The sequence below is a fragment of the Dreissena polymorpha genome, chromosome 13 (assembly GCF_020536995.1).
Source record: "Dreissena polymorpha isolate Duluth1 chromosome 13, UMN_Dpol_1.0, whole genome shotgun sequence".
Taxonomy (NCBI): Eukaryota; Metazoa; Mollusca; class Bivalvia; order Myida; family Dreissenidae; genus Dreissena; species Dreissena polymorpha.
Window position 1 is genome coordinate 18,144,616 of NC_068367.1, and position 21,208 is coordinate 18,165,823.

The 21,208-nt window shown below is 35.3% G+C and overlaps 2 protein-coding genes across 16 annotated transcripts in view; one reads left to right on the forward strand and one right to left on the reverse strand.

Moving 5' to 3' along the window:
• Positions 1–21,208, forward strand: part of LOC127856501 (uncharacterized) — a 405,251-nt gene that overhangs the window by 119,827 nt on the left and 264,216 nt on the right. For 3 of the 8 annotated variants that reach the window (XR_008038074.1, XM_052392767.1, XM_052392772.1), the window contains exons 5-6: positions 9,591–9,766; positions 10,517–10,681. Coding sequence is in view for 5 of the 8 variants with exons in the window: in XM_052392767.1 (XP_052248727.1) it covers positions 9,591–9,766; positions 10,517–10,681 (341 nt within the window). In the remaining 3 variants the exon portion in view is untranslated. Of the gene's footprint in view, positions 1–9,590; positions 9,767–10,516; positions 10,682–12,360; positions 13,260–21,208 lie in introns of those variants that run through there. The other 5 variants (XR_008038077.1, XR_008038075.1, XM_052392768.1 and 2 more) reach the window with 4 other exon arrangements.
• Positions 1–21,208, reverse strand: part of LOC127856496 (uncharacterized) — a 365,893-nt gene that overhangs the window by 41,031 nt on the left and 303,654 nt on the right. The gene's annotated exons all lie outside the window — the stretch shown is intronic.

Below are 21,208 nucleotides of genomic sequence, written 5' to 3' on the forward strand. Positions count from 1 at the left end.
TGACAACACCAGTGACACATCAGCCATCCCCATTTTGGATTTCATCACTGGCAGCAAAATCATTTTATTTAGGACACCAGCACCTGGTCCCCTAGGTTTCTTTATTGTATTGATAGCTCCATTGGTGTGGACTTATAATGGTAGCCCCTGCATTCCGCACAAATAGAAATAGCTAGTCCACGTCGGTGCACAACACTCACGGAAAACAGTGAATTCTTGCAGTTTTGCTTATGTACCTGTTGTATAATGTTTCTAAAGCACTGCATATTGACAATGACATTCTCATCAACACTAGTGCAGTCTGGAATGTCTTTTATTTCAGATTTTGGTCGTAGCTTGTAAGGCAAGGTAGTCTCTGAAGAAGAAGCGTGAAGTACGTCAACAGCCATTTCAGCACAAAGACGCTCCATTGCAGGTACTGATGGAACAGCGATATCTTCAGTGGGACTAGGTAAATTTTGGCCTGTTTGTTGGAATGTGTTTCCTGGTCTAAACCAAAATGCCTTGCGTGCTTTATTTAATCTATAACTGCGCCTTGAATTACTTTTGGCCATTGTGCGCAATTCAACTGAGGTTATTTATATGTAAATAAGAAGTTATTGTGAAGAAGTGACTCTGGTAAATGCCTCACTTTATTGTATGCCTTTTTACAATAATCTGAGCTTACTAGAAGTTTTAATTTTCTGTTTCCAAGATATTTGGGCTAATATTTATGTCAGATGTCATTTTTTAGGCAGTTGTTAGTGTTATCGCAGGGCTATTTCCTCAATATGTCAGCCCCAGTTATTTATGCTATGATTGGGTTACCTCCCTTGCATGTGTTTGTTTAAGGGATTAGTACACTGGGGCCTTTAATGTTGTGTTTTTACAACAGATTAAAGGTCCAAATGCCTAACTTGCCTTTCAAGCTCATGCTAAGCATGCAATTTATTTATATTTTTATTATTTTAAGCAAAAACATGTGCATTTATTAGGAGAGACGTAAAATAATTAGCAACATAAAGTATTTATTGGCCCAAAACTGTGTTTTTTTGTGTTGCTTCTTTGATAAAGTTATGATTTAGAGGCTTACCTAGTCACCTGCACTACCATTTATCATTTCAATGTGATTAAGACTTCATTTTATTATGCCCCCCTCCGAAGAAGAGGGGGTATATTGCTTTGCTCATGTCGGTCGGTCTGTCGGTCGGTCCGTCCACCAGGTGGTTGTCAGACGATAACTCAAGAACGCTTGGGCCTAGGATCATGAAACTTCATAGGTACATTGATCATGACTCGCAGATGACCCCTATTGATTTTGAGGTCACTAGGTCAAAGGTCAAGGTCACGGTGACCCGAAATAGTAAAATGGTTTTTGAATGACAACTCAAGAACGCATACACCTTGGATCATGAAACTTCATGGGTAGATTGATCATGACTTGCAGATGACCCCTATTGATTTTGAAGTCACTAGGTCAAAGGTCAAGGTCACGGTCACCCGAAATAGTAAAATGGTTCCCGGATGATAACTCAAGAATGCATACGCCTAGGATCATGAAACTTCATCGGTAGATTGATCATAACGCAGATGACCCCTATTGATTTTGAGGTCACTAGGTCAAAGGTCAAGGTCACGGTGACCCGAAATAGTAAAATGGTTTTCGGATGATAACTCAAGAACGCATACGCCTAGGATCATGAAACTTCATAGGTAGATTGATCATGACTTGCAGATGACCCCTATTGATTTTGAGGTCACAAGGTCAAAGGTCAAGGTCACGGTGACCCGAAATAGTAAAATGATTTTCGGATGATAACTCAAGAACGCTTTTGCCTAGGATCATGACACTTCATAGGTACATTGATCGTGACTTGCAGATGACCCCTATTGATTTTCAGGTCACTAGGTCAAAGGTCAAGGTCACAGTGACAAAAACCGTATTCACACAATGGCTGCCACTACAACGGACAGCCCATATGGGGGGCATGCATGTTTTACAAACAGCCCTTGTTGTTGCAATATGTTTCTGTGAGGTAGCTTTTCATTACCATGACTTCTACAGTAACCCAGAAAATGGCATAGAAAAAAAGAGAAAACAGGGGTTGGATTAAACGCTTTATAAATAACAGACAAGCCTTCAGTATTGGTTACAAATGTATTATATTTGCTTTTTTTTGTCCAAATTTTAAGAAAACAAGTCATTTTCAGCAGTTTCTAAGACTATGCTGGCCCTTAAGGCTGCACACCACACTTTTTAGCCACCAATGCGCATTGGCCCCTGTCAAATTTCAAAATAAAGAGAACAATGCTCAAGTAAGCACCATTTTGAGTGTCTAAATAATAATGAATGTCAGGTTTGAGTTGTGGTGATTTTTCTTGGATGTTTGTAAGTTACCAAAACATTTTTGTAACTATAGCTGCATACAGGAAGTAGAATTAATGCAATTCGAAAACAGGTGTAATGCTGGCTCCGGTCAGTATTTCTGTTGGAAATTTGAAAGGGCGTACGGACATTGAACTATTACAAAAAATCTAATCCTTTGTCCCCCAATTTTCTCCATTGCTGTTTAGTACTTGGTAAGTTACCAATGTAAAAACATGGTCTCCAGGCACCTTGCTTCCGCAGGAAAGTGGCAGTTTGTTGTTGAAACTGGCTTTAAAAGGCTCGGAAACACACATAATTTTGATGTTTTGATTTGACATAATACTATAGCATTTTGCCCCAACTCATTTGATTTGAATGTTACTGATTTTTCAGATGGCACACCCTCTACCATTCTGGAAATGTGCTTGGTTTATTTTCAGATATGCAAGATAACCAGGTTTTGGACAGTGGTTAACTCCTGCTTGTGTATGAGATTGGCCGAGATTAAAAAAAACTGTATATTGCCACCTTATAGATTACTTTTACAGCATACTCAGTGATATGTTATCGATGACTCTTGCAGCATACTTAGTGATATGCTATTGATTAGTTTTACAGCATACTTAGTGATATGTTATCGATGACTTTTACAGCATACTTAGTGATATGTTATCGATGTCTTTTACAGCATACTTAGTGATATATATCGATTACTTTTACAGCATACTCAGTGATATGTTATCGATTACTTTTACAGCATACTCAGTGATATGTTATCGATGACTTTTACAGCATACTCAGTGATATGTTATCGATTACTTTTACAGCATACTCAGTGATATGTTATCGATTACTTTTACAGCATACTCAGTGATATGTTATCGATTACTTTTACAGCATACTCAGTGATATGTTATCGATTACTTTTGCAGCATACTCAGTGATATGTTATAGATTACTTTTCAGCATAGGGGTACTCAGTAATATGTTATTGATTACTTGTTCAGCATACTCAGTGATACGTTATCGATAACTTTTGCAGCATACGTAGTGATATGTTATTGATTACTAGTACTTTTTCTGCATACTCAGTGATATGTTATCGATTACTTTAGCAGAACATTGTGATATGTTTTGTTTTTTTCTGGTTGCACACTCTGTTGTATATGTATCATATGCTAATCACTCTGTAATTTGATGTTCATTCTGTTATATATGTTTTATTAATAACTTTTTTCCACACACTTTGCGATATACAATTAATAAATTCTTGTAAGAAATGTTACTTAGCAATGAAGGCATAACTGTAAAAACAATCCTTATTATTGGTGGTGGTGGTGGTGGTGGTGGTGGTGGTGATGATGATGATGATGATGATGATGATGATGATGATGATGATGATGATGATGATGATGATGATGATGATGATGATGATGATGATGATGATGATGATGGTGATGATGATGAACTATTCCAATATTTAATACAAAAGCGTACTTTAGTTTTCTTCATGATTTTAAAACATTTTTAAACAGCACATGGTGATGTTTATTATCTTAAAGCATGGAAATTAAACTGTTAAACAATAGCAGATCAGAAAGTATTTTGTTGTGGTCACCGTTATAAAAGGGAGAAAAAAGGAGAAATTCTTTTACAAAACCATAAGACCAAAAAATCACAATATTTCAAATAAAGTAATGCACTATTAATTATCTCTGTCATGCATGTTTTCCATTTCAAAAAGAAACCACATCATTGTCCAGAGAGAAGCCAGAATACCACGACGGAAAGACATTTATCAAAAGCAGGGATGAAAGTTCCATTGAAGGAATTCTAGCCACGAATAAATCCAAGGCAAAGTTTCAAATCTGGTTAAAAGCTAAAGTGTCTCAGGAACCAGATAACGAAGATGATGAAATGGAAGACCATGTAGATGAACTCAAAGAGCATAGTAGGGCAGTTAATTCCGGTGCAAACAAAACTGTGTACAGGCGCTAATTATAATGATGGCTCAATTCGGGAAAATGGCTTGCGAGTTGCTAACGGTGTTAAACCCAAAGTGCTTTATCCACTAAGTGTTAGGTCACAGTCGACTGACCCCGGTTTTAACAGCGAAGATGAAACAGGTGAGATCACTGCGGCCACACTTCTCCCCCCTGAAGATTTTGACTCGCGAGCCGACGATATTATAGCGAGAGTGAATGGGGATTTGAAGCTCTCCACCAAATACTCAAATGGGGACTTCAATAACGTATCAAATGCAGCAAGTTGTGTGGCCATGAAGAGTTCCCCGTCCAAAGAGGCTGATGTTAGTGAGAACAGCCTTGCCAGCGATGTTTGCCCTACTTGTCAAAAACTAATGGTGAGTTTAGGTGCAGCATAGTTTAAGGGTGTTTAAAATTGGTTTTAGTTTAAGTGTAGCATTTATTATTTGTGTCTTAAATAACGGTTTTATGTTGATGTTGCATTGTATTTGCAGCTAAGTCTGAGAGATTTGTTGTTACCTAACAGCCAAATACAACAAAATAGTATTACATCATATATGCAGCTAAGGTCAACAAAATTAACCCGATTTTAACCGTTATGCATGAGTAAATTGAAGTACAATTATGATAAATACATTAATGTTCCTTCTGGATTAGAATTACATTTTGTAAATATAGATCTAAAGAATATTACATTAACTTCCTATGTCATCTATCTAATAAAACAAATGCTCAAATTATACATAGAATCAATTTAAAGTAAGTAATGTATGCTTAAGGTTGAGTTAAACGATGCCAAAATATAATGTCATTTGTATTTCAATGTTTTCCACATTTTGATTTGAGATTTGTGAGATTGAAACATTGGCAATACATGTTTGTTGACTTGAATTTGACTGCTTATTTATGGCAATGACATGAGATGAACTGGTACATGTTGTTTGAAAGATAATTCAATCAATTAAAAGGCAGAAACAGTGGGTTGCCTTTCACAATTGTTTAACATTTCTGCAGAAAATACAATTATTTTACAGTTTACTCCCTTGAAAAAAATGAATGTGGACAAACATTGCTACTGTATGAGAAATTAGGATTACCGGGGTATTGATATATCCGGTTTTCAACAACATGAGGCTTAGTATTTAACAATGTTAACAGTTAATCTCCCTTACAGCCATAACATTTTTTTAGTGCAATACATATATTTTTTATATATTAATAATTATAATTAAACACTGTCATTCGAATCTATATCAGCTGATGAAAATAATAAGTAAAAAAATTATTTGATTAAAGTTGCTCATAATTGTTATTAAATCTAAATGCGTGGGTTAACAGCGTGTGAACTTATTTTTGTTAACAAATATTTTTTAGCAATAGATTATCAGACCCAGATTGTGTCTATTGTAACTCAATGAACCTTGACCTAGGAAAACCATGCTAAATGCATATGTGTTAAGTGTCATTCCAGGTAAGCCTATGCAGTGTGCACAGGCTAATTACTGTTGACAATTTCTGCCTTAACTTGATTTTTGTTTAGAGGAGACTTCCTTAAAGCGAAAAATTCCAAGAAAGCAGACTGCACAGGCTAATCAGGGACAACACTTTATTCACATGCATTTAGCCCAGATTTTTAGGAACAAGGCTGGTATTATTTTCCAGATGCCCCCCAGTTTCAGCGCCATGCTGCTCATCCCGTGCGGCCACACCCTGTGCACGAGTTGCAGTCAGCGCACCAAGTATTGCGCAATGTGCGGCTGTGCCGTGCAGTCCACTACCCAGAACATCATGCTGCAACAGATCATCACCAACTTCCACACTAAACAACACACAGACAGAAAACCATTGCATGTAAGTCACACCTTTCACACTTAACAGACACACAGACAGAAGATCATTGCATGTAAGTCAAACCTTTCACACTTAGCAGATACACAGAAAGAAAACCAGTACAGGTAAGTCACAACTTTCACACTTAACAGACAGAAAACCAGTACATGTAAGTCACAACTTTCACACTTAACAGACACACAGACAGAAAACCAGTAGACGTAAGTCACAACTTTCACACTTAACAGACACACAGACAGAAAACCAGTACATGTAAGTTACACCTTTCACACTTAACAGACACACAGACAGAAAACCAGTACACGTGAGTCACAACATTCACACTTATGAGACACACAGACAGAAAACCAGTGCATGTAAGTCACACCTTTCACACTAAACAGACACATAGAAATAAAACCAGTACATGTAAGTCACAACTTTCACACTAAACAGACACACATACAGAAAACCAGTACATATAAGTCACACATTTCACACTACACAGACACACAGATAGAAAACCAGTACATGTAAGTCAAAACTTTCACAATAAACATACACACAGACAGAAAACCAGTACATGTAAGTCACAACTTTCGCACTAAACAGACACACAGAAAGAAAACCAGTGCATGAAAGTCACAACTTTCACACTAAACAGACACACAGACAAAAAACAAGTTCATTTAAGTCACAACTTTCACACTAAATAGACATGCAGACAGAAAACCAGTACATGTAAGTCATAATTGTCACACTTAACTGACACACAGACAGAAAACCAGTACATGTAAGTCACATTTACATTAAACTAACATAGACAGAAAACCAGTACATGTAAGTCACAACTTTCAAACTAAATAGACAAGCAGACAGAAAACTAGTACATGTAAGTCACATCTTTGACACTAAACATACACACAGACAGAAAACCAGTGCTTGCAAGAAGTTGGTTTATTTGTACTGGTAGTAATAAGAAACCTTTCACACTAAACAGAAACACAGACAGAAAACCTTTACATGTAAGTCGGGGATATTTTATACCGGTAGTTGTTAAAAACATGAAACGATTCTTATCATAAAATATAAAGGGGGAAAAAATAATCTGGGTATCCAAAGTGAAAAAATTCTAGGACTGGTAATTTAATCTAGGTGTCAAATGTGCAGTTCTCATGTTTCTTTGGGGGTTTTGTAGTTGTATTTTTGCAGTTTTCAACACTATTTCCTTTATATCACAGCAGTCCGTTTACAAACTCAATCTTTCCAGGATTAGCTGATTGAACAATAATAAATGAATATCCTTTTGTCAGTTACTGGCAATCGCCGTACTTGAAACCAAAGTAGGGAGACAATGGCTGTAGAAACAATCTAATGGCCTATCCCCACACAAGTTACTTTTCTGGGCCGGTGATCGATTCCGCAGTCCTCAGATTTATAGTCTAGCACTGCACCAACTGAATTATGACACAGCAATTAACTATTTAATACTCCTATGAAAAGGTAGTTTTGACTGAATTGTATTTGTGTCTTTCAACACAATGTCATGTTTTGGTTTTCTTTATGGAATATTTATGCCCCCCTTTTATGTCGGTCGGTCGGTCCGTCCGTCCACCAGATGGTTTCTGGATGATAACTCAAGAACGCTTAGGCCTAGGATAATTAAACTTCATAGGTACATTGATCATGACCGGCAGATGACCTCTATTGATTTTCAGGTCACTAGGTCAAAGGTCAAGGTCACAGTGACTCGAAATAGTAAAATGGTTTCCGGATAACTCATGAATGCTTAGGCCTAGGATCATGAAACTTCAAAGGTACATTGATCATGACTGGCAGATGACCCCTATTGATTTTCAGGTCACTAGGTCAAAGGTCAAGGTCACAGTGACTCGAAATAGTAAAATGGTTTCCGGATGATAACTCAAGAATGCTTACGCCCATCATGAAACTTCATAGGTACATTGATCATGACTGGCAAATGACCCCTAATGATTTTCAGGTCACTAGGTCAAAGGTCAAGGTAACATTGACTCGAAACAGTAAAATGGTTTCCGGATTATAACTCAAGAATGCTTACGCCTAGGATCATGAAACTTCATAGGTACATTGATCATGACTGGCAGATGAACCCTATTGATTTTCAGGTCACTAGGTCAAAGGTCAAGGTCACAGTGACTCGAAACAGTAAAATGGTTTCCGGATGATAACTCAAGAATGCTTATGCCTAGGATCATGAAACTTCATAGGTACATTGATCATGACTTGCAAATGACCTCTATTGATTTTCAGGTCACTAGGTCAAAGGTCAAGGTAACACTGACTTAAAACAGTAAAATGGTTTCCGGATTATAACTCAAGAATGCTTACGCCTAGGATCATGAAACTTCATAGGTACATTGATCATGACTGGCAGATGACCCCTATTGATTTTCAGGTCACTAGGTCAAAGGTCAAGGTCACAGTGACTCGAAACAGTAAAGTGGTTTCCGGATGATAACTCAAGAATGCTTACGCCTAGGATCATGAAACTTCATAGGAAGATTGATCATGACTGGCAGATGACCCCTATTGATTTTCAGGTCACTAGGTCAAAGGTCAAGGTCACAGTGACTCGAAACATTAAAATGGTTTCCTGATGATAACTCAAGAATAAATAGGCCTAGGATCATGAAACTTCATAGGTACATTGATCATGACTGGCAGATGACCCGTATTGATTTTCAGGTCACTAGGTCAAAGGTCAAGGTCAACGTATTCACACAATGGCTGCCACTGCAACTGACAGCCCATATGGGAAGCATGCATGTTTTACAAACAGCCCTTGTTGAACATTTGAAAATGTCAGCAAGAAAAAAATGTATGGGTTCTGTGGCACATTTTCATATTTTTACATGTACATTCCTATTTAGAGAAATAATTTGAACCATAGTACATGTTATTAAAATATTTTTTGAATAACTTTTGTTTTCATAATAAAATTCAAAAAGATTCCCAGTAATGTATCTTGTATTCTAGTATTGAACAATTTATAAGGGAAGTAACTTCTACTTATTGATTTTGCAATTTAATTGCAGTTGTCTTACTTTGTTCTGAGGTTATGTCCACAAAAACCTCTACTGCAAAAATGTTATGTAATTCAATTAAAAGAAAATATTTTCAGTGTTAAAGTGAAATACATTATGATGTTTCATAATATAAGGATAAACATCAACACACTTACTTATATATATATGTATGTATAGTTTATATGTCCATGGTTTCAGCACTCATAAAATAATTAATGAAAATTAATCACTATTTTCAAAAATTGAACATTACAATTCTCAACCATGTATTGGAAACACAAAAAAAACTACGATTTCAACAACCACAACAAATTAATTTGTAATTTTCTATAATTTTCTATAAATTTCACCTAATTTCAGCCATTCGCACGGTACCGAAAAAGAACTACGAAGAAGAATACCAGAATCTCCTAACAAGACGAGATATTCTTAAGGAGGAAGCAGAGAATATCACGTCCGTAATAGACGATCTCTCTCATCAGTTGAAGCGTGAACGGAAACAGGTGTACAGCATTGAAAGCAAGGAAAAGACTGTGGTATGATTTTTGTTTCTGGACCCGAATTCACCAACCATTCTTAGACTTAAGAATACAGAATAGATCCAAAAAATACCTCAGAGTTAGCATATGTATGATAAAAAAAATGGTTCTTAAATTATAAGAAATATTTTTATTGACAATGAATGTTATAATTATTGGTGTTGACTGCCCTATTAGACTAGACTTTCAAGTAATTTTCACACATTACAGTTTTTAAGAATACTCTTTATTTTTAGACTTAAGTCGAAGAATTGGTCGGTGAATACAGGCCTAAAACACCTAACCTATTTTCTGACCTTTTTTGGAAGTCATACTATGCTACAAATGGGGATTGCCTTTATTAAATTTTGCCGAAATTGTGTAAATATATGTACTGACATGTCATATGTTACAATTGATTTGATATTAATTTTCATTATGCAAAGTAGTTTTTTGCTTAATATTCATTTTTAATTTAATAAGTGGTTAAACAAATATATTTTAGCTATGGAATTTAATTTTTAGCTTTTTTTGTTAGTATCAAAAATTATAATAAGAAATGGGATAAATATATATAATAAATATATATATTTTGCTTTGGTGGAAAGAGTTAGACAATCTGACCTGTAAGAACAGTACATGTAGATGCCAAAAGCCATAAACACTTCAACTTTGATATGATTAAAATATTGTTGAAAACGGTGAAAAATCCATATGAAGAAGCAACACACTTATTTCAAGAAGCATTTTTGAAAAAACAAATTTCAGGAAGCTGAAATCTCAAAGCTTCAACAACAGCTACAACAGCTGGCCAGTCATCGGATGGATTACGAGAGAAAGTGTGATGAGATAGAGATACAGTCAAAGGAGGAAACCAACCGACTGAACCTCGTTAAAGACTCTCTATCATCTGTACAGCTTCAAATAGACAAGGTAAGTATAATTTAATAACCTATTTATTTCAGCTCGATCGCATCGAAAGCCTCAAGCTGATTGAAACGCTTTAGAGTCCGTTTCCTGGGCCTTGAACCAGTGCTTGGTGTCTTTAGGGGAGATCTAAAGAACCCTCCCACAGTTGGGATCGAACCCGTTTTGCAGACACCATATCCATTACACCACAGCGACCTGTCATATATATTTATCGACCAAGGTAGGTTTGAGACCCTTGTGAAAGACTCACAATCATCTGTACAGCTTCAAAAAGACAAGGTAGGTTTGAGACCCTTGTTAAAGACTTACTTGCATCTGTACAGCTTCAAATAGACAAGGTAGGTTTGAGACCCTTGTTAAAGACTCACAATCATCTGTACAGCTTCAAATAGACAAGGTAGGTTTGAGACCCTCGTTAAAGACTTACTTGCGTCTGTACAGCTTCAAATAGACAAGGTAGGTTTGAGACTCTCGTTAAAGACTAACTTGCATCTGTACAGCTTCAAATAGACAAGGTAGGTTTGAGACTCTCGTTAAAGACTTACTTGCATCTGTACAGCTTCAAATAAACAAGGTAGGTTTGAGACTCTCGTTAAAGACTTACTATTGTCCGTACAGCTTCAAAATGACAAGGTAGGTTTGAGACTTTCATTAAAGACTTACTTTCGTGCGCACAGCTTCGAATAGATAAGGTAGGTTTGAGACCCTCGTTAAAGACTTACTTTCGTCCATACAGCTTCAAATTGATAAGATAGGTTTGAGACCCTCATCAGGCGCATATGCATGATACCTTATTAACAGAACTTTTGAGAACAAAGAATTTTATATTTAAGTGTATATAAACTAGAAACTAGAATACATTGTTTCCTTGGCCTAGTGATAAGGGTGTTTGCCTATCGTGTGGGACATTTGGTGTTTTCACATGGCCTTTTGTCACCCAGCAGTTAGTGAAATCAACAGGTTACCGATGGCCTTTCTGCTAAGCGCCTGGCATACCAGTAAAGAGTAAGGAGTTAAGATTTTCATCAGTCAAGGTGCCTCATAGGTTAATACTGGCTGGCCTGAAATCAGGGGGATGGGGTGAAATATTTGTTGAAAAAATACACTTGACTTCAAAGTGATGCTAAAAACTCTATACAAGTTTGGCAGTTAGTTAAAGGGGCCTTTTCACAGATTTTGGCATGCGTTAATTTTTTTCATTAAATGCTTTATATTTATAACTGAAAACATTTTATCTAAAAAGCTTCAATAAAAAATCCCGAATAAAATTTAGAAAAAAGAAAAACAATAAGCCTCAACAGGACTTGAACCACTGACCCCTTAGGTCATGGAGTAAAAATGTACCATTTAGACCCCTCGGCCATCCGTGCTCATACAAAGAAGGGTGTATTTTATACGTTTTATAAGCAATCCTCATAGTTTCACGAAATAAAACGACAACAACAGAACTCTCCAAATTATTTAATTGTTCCGCGTTGCAACGCTTTATAATTTTCAGGTTTTAAAATCATAAAAAAATGCATTTAATGGCTATTTAAGAGCATGGCAAATGTTCAGTATTACTGTTTCCTCACAAATATCATAACTAAAACGAAAATTTGCGAATCTGAAACAACTTCTTTTAATTTTGTCAATTTACCAAAGCGTGAAAAGGCTCCTTTAAGGTTATGTTTTATTTTTAGGTGAAACTTCTAGCTGGCCACTGAGGCAAAACAAGAAGAAAGAGAAGTTGCTTAAATAAGGAGACACATGCTGTAAATATCTACTGAGAGGATACAACAGTTCCTTCCCCTGATCAATCACTAGAGTTACCTTCCTTGGTTGTTACAACGATCCCAACAGATCACTTGAAATTCTTAAATGTAACATCAACCATTTCCCTGAAAACTTTGCCAAGTAAAATGTTACTTGGTAGCATGAAAGAAGACAATGGATTTGAAAACCTTAAAATTTCATGTACTGATAATATTTGTCTAATAATACATGTTTATCTTTTTTTAGGAGCACTGAATAACGGTGGTGGAAAAAGTCCATGATCTAATAAAAGAGTTGTTTGTTTTTATTGCTTTAAGTTTATAGTTGTATGCTTTCATAAGTGATAGTGAGTCCATATTTAATAACAAAGCTTTTGGAGTGCATGCACAAACATATAATCTTTGTTGAGTTGGTTGACTATTTGAGCAGCGTTCTGAGAAAACTGGGCATAAAATATGTGCGTAAAGTGTCGTCCCAGATTAGCCTGTGCAGTTTTCCTAAATTGGATTTTTAAACGAAAAATGTCATAAAAGCGGAAAGTGGTGTCCCTGATTAGCCTGTGCGGACTCCACAGGCTAATCTGGGATGACACTTTACGTACATGCATTATTCCATTAAGCCCAGTTTTCTCAGAACACGACTCATTGTATGTGTGTCTCTCATTTATGCATGGTAAAGGCTATTATGTGTTTTAGAACGTGTTCACATTATGCACTTGTTCAGTATATTGTATGAACATTTGTATCAAGTACATAAGTTATAATATTTATTTATTTATTTGAAAGCTAGATTTGCCATATTTATTAAAATACAATACCAATATTTACACAGTTTACTTTTATATTCTGTCCATTTTATAAGAAAGAAATTGGAATCTTTGTAACAGGAACAGTTCTGGGTTCTGACTGACTGACTCAAATTCGTCAACTACATACATTTGGATCTTTACAAGTAGATATTGAATAACCTGCGAAATTATGAAATTGAATTACCAAACAGTACATAAATAAATATTATACTTTTCATATGCATATTGTATATATTTTGCACCCGAAAAGAGTCAAATGATGCCGAAAAGGAATAATCGATGAAGTAGCTAATTGGTGAAATGAAATTTTGACAAATAATGCATATTCCATAGTGAACAATATTTATTTGTCGTCATTATTTGTAATTTAAATTATATTCTCACTGGTTCTGGCAACCATAGCTTAAAATGTCGCTTTTTTAAAATAAATTATGACATTGGGTGAAATAAACAGGGGAAGTAAGTACCATAATAACGGTGGGTTGAAGCTCCTTTTCAGAAGCTATATTCTCAATAATTATAAACATAGCCAAGTAGGTAATTAATTGTGCTTATACGTTTCTTTATTATCACTCGACATCGTCATAAACTTGTCACCGTAAAAGAGGGCTTTCAACCTGCTTAACGAGTACAAGTATTCAATTGAATTTCAATACAATAATTGAAATATAATTGATTTTAATTTATAAATTTGAATTTATTTTCAACCACAGCCTTTTAAGGTAGTAAGCCGACGATATAGTGCCCACCTATTATCTACATTATTTTGTAAAGTGTTAAAATTATACATGACAGGCTGCGTCGCTTGTGAAACAATTATCGATGTTTTACAATCAAGCCTAGGTAAAAAAAAACTTCATCTTCTTGTCTTTATTAACTTTAAACATTCTTTGTTGCATCGTCATATATGTATACAAGGCCGCCTTTCCTTAAATCGTTTTTACACAATTACTACGCAATTAGTGTGCAGTTTAGAATGGTGTTTTTATTAGATATCGTTTTAATGCCCAGTTTTCTCAGAACGCGGCTCAAATAGAACGCTCTTTATTGTGTTATGTATGTTCCAATAAAGGACCATAACAAAGAACGAACTAGCAAGTGGAATAAATAGAACTTTTTTAAATAATGGGAATGTTTATTGTCCATTCATATAATTAAGACGGAGTGAAAATCGTGTGTCTGCTGAAAAGGCAAGCGAAGAAAATACAAGAAAATTGCTAAGAACGGCATAAGTAGAATTAGCGGCAAATAATGTTGATCTGTTTTACTACGGTATGATTATCATTATGTGTATATTCTTGGTGAATCTTTTTATGAGTATTTTATACATCATTATATAGCTCGACAACATTTAAGTGGATGAAAATAGCGTCCAATAAACGCTTGGGTGGTTTTATATCTTTGTATTCGGCTTTGTTCGTGCACGTTTTGCACGAGTTTATTGTGACTTCAATCGATTACAATCGCTTCGAGAACGGGAACTTATTAATTCTTTGTAACGGCCCTTACATATATTCATCCATAAAGCTCAGTGCAAGATTAACATTGGCGAGATACATGAGTAAATCAATCGTAAGTGACCCAGAGGGTCGTATAGCTAGAAGTTGGAATATTGAAACTATTATTTATTGCATGAATAACTATTTTATTTTTAAAGTTGTGATAGATAGGTTTACATGCCTAATGAAATACCTCTTTTCTGAAGCCGCAATGTGTCCCAGCACCAGCAACACCGCCTTATTTATTGTAATCAAATGAAGTAACACGTTATGTAACATTACAATCTCCTAGCAGAGTTGTCGTTCCATGATCGCATATGCACCAATCTCCAAGCAGAGTTGTCGTTCCATGCTCTCACATACACGTGAATGTAATGTAACCGTCGTGCAAGGGATCGCACATGCACATGTAATGTGACCGCCGCGCAATAAATTGCAAACGATAAAGTTCCAGCCTGTTATTAATTAATTATAAATACTTATAATGCATATTTGTGTTAATGTTGGAGTGATGTCGTGTTTTTAAGTGGAGCACAGCCAGCGGTATCCCCACCCCGCCTTGGCACCCTACCTTCTTCGATCCACCTTACGACACACATGCCCCCTAGATGTTTTATATATGACTCATTATTTCATGAATGTATTTGCCCCAAAACGCTATTGGAAAAAAATCCCAATCCATATTGATAATATATAATAGAGACGCGTTCTGAGAAAACGGGACTTAATGCATGTGCGTAAAGTGTCATCCCTGATTAGCCTGTGCAGTCCGCACAGGCTAATCAGAGACGACACTTTCCACTGTTATGGTATTTTTCGTTTAAATGAAGTTTTTTGTACGCAAAAATCCAGTTAAGGCGGAAAGTGTCGTCCCTGATTAGCCTGTGCGGACTGCACAGGCTAATCTGGGATGACACTTTTCGCACATGCATTAAGTCCCGTTTTCTCAGAACGCGTCTCATATAATCGATTGCTCAGAACGTGTCTCATATAATCGACTGATGGGATCGATGAGGTAGGGCGTAATAACCCGGCTAACCCCTACTCCCGCCTGCCCCATTTGTGACAACCAAACGGACTTCCATATACTGAGTAGATGCCATGAACCTAGACAAGAATCCCTGTATGAGCAGTGAAAGTACAGAAATCATGAGAATTACATCTTTAGCATACACAGAAACTAATCGTGTGTTATAGAGACGTGTTATGCCACTTCATCATATATTGAATTAAGATGTTTACTATATTTAATATAATTTTGAAGACTCTTTAAAATATATAGGCAGTCTTTAGTGTCAGAAAACGTGTTATTTTATAATATACCTTTGATTTCTTGTTTTGTCGATGTACCAAAATGCTAAATCTACATTAACATAATATAAAATGGCTGCATTATGTACTGTAAATCCTGTTTTCTACAGCTGTTCTTTTAACTTAATTTTTTTACAAAACAAAATAGATTTATTCAGACTACACAAGGTACATAGTCGACAAGAACTTACATAATATAATTATTTTACGCATGACTACATAAAAAGTTCAAATTGATAGCAAATTGCACTGAAATTTAATATATATCGTTTATATAAAAGCGTAGAAATCCCTCCACTATTTTATAGGACAGGCACACCCTGCGATGAGTTTTTAGTTTTAGCTAGTTAACAACGGTTATCTCCTTGAACAATAAAATGCACTAAGCCTTTACGATCAGTTGTGTTCAGTGTTTTTTATCCACTTTGTATGTTCCTGTCGCTCAAAAAGGATGTATGTTTATGGTCAGTGGTTTGCTATGTTTAATGGGTAATTTTAGCACCTTGCCAGTGGTATACTGCATTCGTTTACGACAACAAACACTTCCCATCGTCGTATGGTCTCACTTCAAACTATAAAGTAGTTTCGCGTTAAACTGAATAACATCCATGTCATTTTATTACTGCTCATAGACGGCACTGCATTTCCATGCGTCCGACCGGGCACCTTTCTCGTGTTGGAATCGTCTCCTGTAGACTTCATCGTGTATTGGGTTAGTGAAAAAGGTACAAGAGGCGCCCCGTCCCAGAGTCGGCAAAGGGTATTATATCGCCATATATATCGCCGAATATATCGCCATATCACACATATCGCCAATTACGGCGTCTCTGATTTAGAAATCGGTCATGGGGTTCCCACTTTAAATACATGTATCTCCATACATGTACCCTTTTTTATCCGATATTGACACGAATTAAGGTATATAGGGGTACCTAATATAGTATTATATATAAATACGTCATTTATTTAACGTCTCATACAAGGAAATATATAGCAACATTAATTGCGAGGTATACAAAATTTCAATTTCAGACGTGATTGAGGTTTTAGATAATACATACCTTACTATATAAAGTAACACATTTGTACAGTTTTTCATGCCATTATCACCGTTGCGGGGTCATTATAAATATTTGGCCTTAGGGCCGATTATTTAGGCCCCCAGAATGTGTGCGCGTGAGGTTCAATGGCGTCCACATTCCGTCTTAGCCACAAAGCAACGAAGAAATCAATCATAATTATATTATTTACAGGTAGCACGCAATTTGGATAATACAAATATCGATTGAAACTGAAACTATGCTTCACATTAGATTGATGCCTCTATTTGAGCTTGAGCAAAATTTGAAAAGTAAAAGACACACTTACCTCTATGACAACTTTAAAAAAGAAAATCCGATGCTTATAATAATAAAATAACAAAGATGTGCAATCCCTTTTCTGTTATTCTATCCGTTTAACTATATTTATTTTGAATCACATATTTAAACGACTGTAGCGAATGCTAACCACTGTCACCAAAAACACGATAAACTGTAATCGGGCTTCAACATTTCAGAGAACAAAGTAGATTGTCAAAAATACGCTTGTTCAAACAAATTATTTTGTATACTAGGAAAACCTGTCAGGTTGAGAAGCCCGAAAAGGTACAATAGTGACTCATTAATAAACATGTGATATGTTAATATTTTTATAATTCAAGAGTGTGTTTATTATTTTTATAAATTAAGTTCACTTTGCAATAGTTTTACTATTCACAGTAAATGTGCCAAAGGTGTCAACTTAATTGTTTCAGATATATAAGCATATATAATTATTTATCTTCGTAGAAATAGTGTAAATTAATTTAATGTTCCTCTTTAATGTATCCCCTCTGTGAATAAACATTTTAAGAGCCTTTTGATTTGAGGATAACGTTGATCTATATTAAATTAAATTGGCAAACAAACGATCAAACAAGTCCCATGTTGTTGTTTTTAGGGTGTCAGAAATTAAGATACAATTAATACAAAGTCACGATGTCCCTCTGGGCTATATATGAGTCGCGTTCTAAGAAAACTGGGCATAATGCATGTGCGTAAAGTGACGTCCCAGATTAGCCTGTGCAGTCCGCACAGGCTAATCAGGGACGACACTTTCCGCCTAAACTGGATTTTCGTGTAGAAGAGACTTCCTTTAAACGAAAAATACCATAAAAGCGGAAAGTGTCGTCCCTGATTAACCTGTGCGGACTTCACAGGCTAATCTGGGATGACACTTTACGCACATGCATTAAGCACAGTTTTCTCAGAACGCGGCTCATATATATAAAAACACGATTTGACGAATAAGTAGTAGCAGCAGCATAAATAATAGTAGAAGTCGTGATGGCAACGATGGTAGTGGTAGGAGTAGTGGTAGTAGTAGAAGTAGTAGTAGTAGTAGTAGTAGTAGTAGTAGTAGTAGTAGTAGTAGAAGTAGTAGTAGTAGTATTAGTAGTAGTAGTAGTTGTAATAGTAGTAGTAGTAGTAGTAGTAGTAGTAGTAGTAGTAGTAGTAGTAGTAGTAGTAGTAGTAGAAGTAGTAGTAGTAGTAGTAGAAGTAGTAGTAGTAGAAGAAGTTGTAGTAGTAGTAGAAGTAGTAGTAGTAGACGTCGTAGTAGAAGTAGTAGAAGTAGTAGTAGTAGTAGTAGTAGTAGTAGTAGTAGTAGTAGTAGTAGTAGTAGTAGTAGTCGTAGTAGTAGTAGTAGTAGTAGTGTAGTAGAAGTAGTAGTAGTAGTAGTAATAGTAGTAGTAGTAGTAGTAGTAGTAGTAGTAGTAGTAGTAGTAGTAGTAGTAGTAGTAGTAGTAGAAGCAGAAGCAGAAATAGCAGTAGTAGCAGTAGTGGCAGTAGTGGTAGTAGAAGTAGTAGTAGTAGTAGTAGCCGTAAAATTGTAGAAAAATACTACTGAACACGGAAAAATATAAATAAACTCACAACATTGTTTGTTGTTTTAGTAGACGTCGTAGTGTAGGTACTGATAGCAGTCTAAGTAGTAGTGGCTGTAGTTATTGTTGTTATTTATAAGTTATAGTAGCAGTAACGGCAACAGCAGCAGAAGAGGTAGCAGTAGTTATAGTAGCTTTTCTTTTGAAGTTTTATCAGTTTAATATACACAGATAAACGAACAACACTTAAACAATTATTAATTCTTTAATTATAGTTATCTTGTTTCTTACGACTTTTCAATGAAGAAATTGTCTTGTGTCTTGACTTGAGTTGTGGGATTCGGCTTCGCTAAAATTGCGCGATAACGTTATTGTTGTCTCTTCTGTTTATTTCGATAATTCAATTTAACAAACGGCGATAACCTTTCACACACTTTCAGTACCTTTATAAAGCTGAGATTTTATGAGGCATCTGATGTTATGAAGCGGTGATTCGAAAAGCAGTGATACAATAAAGGAAGAATTGTATATTATGTCGGAAGTTTAAGGTACGGTGATTTACCGACATCTGACGATTAAAAAAATATAATCGCAGTCGAATGACAAGTGTGTCACTTATGTACGATATCGTGTCAAAGTCTCAAGTGATACTCATGGTTGATACATGTATATATTTCGCACTCCATTATATGCATATCATTTTGACTAGTAAACGAAATAAAATCTTTGTTATAGAAAATGCAGAATTCGTGTTGCGATGGATATTTGGAAGATATATTAGACTCTTTTAATAAAAAACACATTTAAAAAAACATTCCTTTTGTGATGCTTCTCTTAGTATCAGGTTGTGTTGGACTTATAAACAATGCCTTATCATTTACCTTTTACAAGTATTTTATTATTCTTCTTTTTGCTTTGTGATTGTCTGTTGTTATGAAAGAATGAAATAACCATTATTATTATTATTATAATTATTATTATTACTATTATTATAATTGTTATTATTATTATTATTATTATTATTATTATTATTATTATTATTATTATTATTATTATTATTATTATTATTATTATTATTATTACTACTATTATTTATTATTATTATTTTTATTATTATTATTGTAATTATATTACTATTATTTTATATTATTAATATTATTTGTATTAGTATTAGTATTTTCATTATATGATGCTTTTGTAATTATTTTAAGGCTGATTGCAGTATGCTAGACATTGTTGAGTTATATTTACATATACTGCGTTTTTTGAAGACCACATTGTAAAAAAGATATGCTATTTCTTAATGTGTTATCTTCGTGAAATAAAGTTATTATTATTATTATTATTATTATTATTATTACAAGCAAATAATGCACTAATCGACGGCAAATCAGCAAATCAGCTACTGGTTTATCTCTCAGTCACACATTGGATAGTGTGTTTGGTGGATGTAGGCTAAATAGGATGTATGTTTCAACCTTTGTACTAAATAGGCTAAATAGGATGTATGTTTCAACCTTTGTACTAAATAGGCTAAATAGGCTCAAAATGCTGTTAACTTTGTACTTAATAGGCTAAATAGGCTGAAAAGGCTGTTAAATAGGCTAAATAGGCTAAATAGGATGTATGTTTCAACCTATGTACTAAATAGGCTAAATAGGCTAAATAGGCTAACTTCACACACGTGGCGGGCGTCACAAATATAACGCACGATCTTTATGCGGTAACATTCACCAGCGACGTCGCTTGCAAACTGGGGTATTTTGTTAATATTTCTGCAATCTCCTGCTCAGTTGTGATGGTGTGTATCGTTGCAATAGATCGATTTCTTAAGGTTTATGAACCATTTCCAACATGGAAGTTCACACCATTTCGCTGCCAGTTAATCTCGGCTGGCTTGTTTGCAATCACGTGTGGGTCTTGCATTCCCGATTTCCTCACGGCTGAAGTAGTAGAAATTGATGTGCAAATCATTGAGGCAAACGTCACGTTAAAAGGACATAATTATGGTATACCGGTTACGGGAGAGTTTTTCTGGCTTATAAAAGTCTCCAACATTGTCAAGATTGTGGATGTTGCCTTGATTTTCACATGCTTCGTCGTGATGTACTCTTTGATTGATCGAAAAGTTAACAACTCTAAACAAAAAAATGTTGAAACACCATATCAATAAACATTCAACAAGGCACATGATCAGTGAATGGTACAAATGCCAGTTTCGAATCTAATCAAATGCAAAATCTTGTAACACC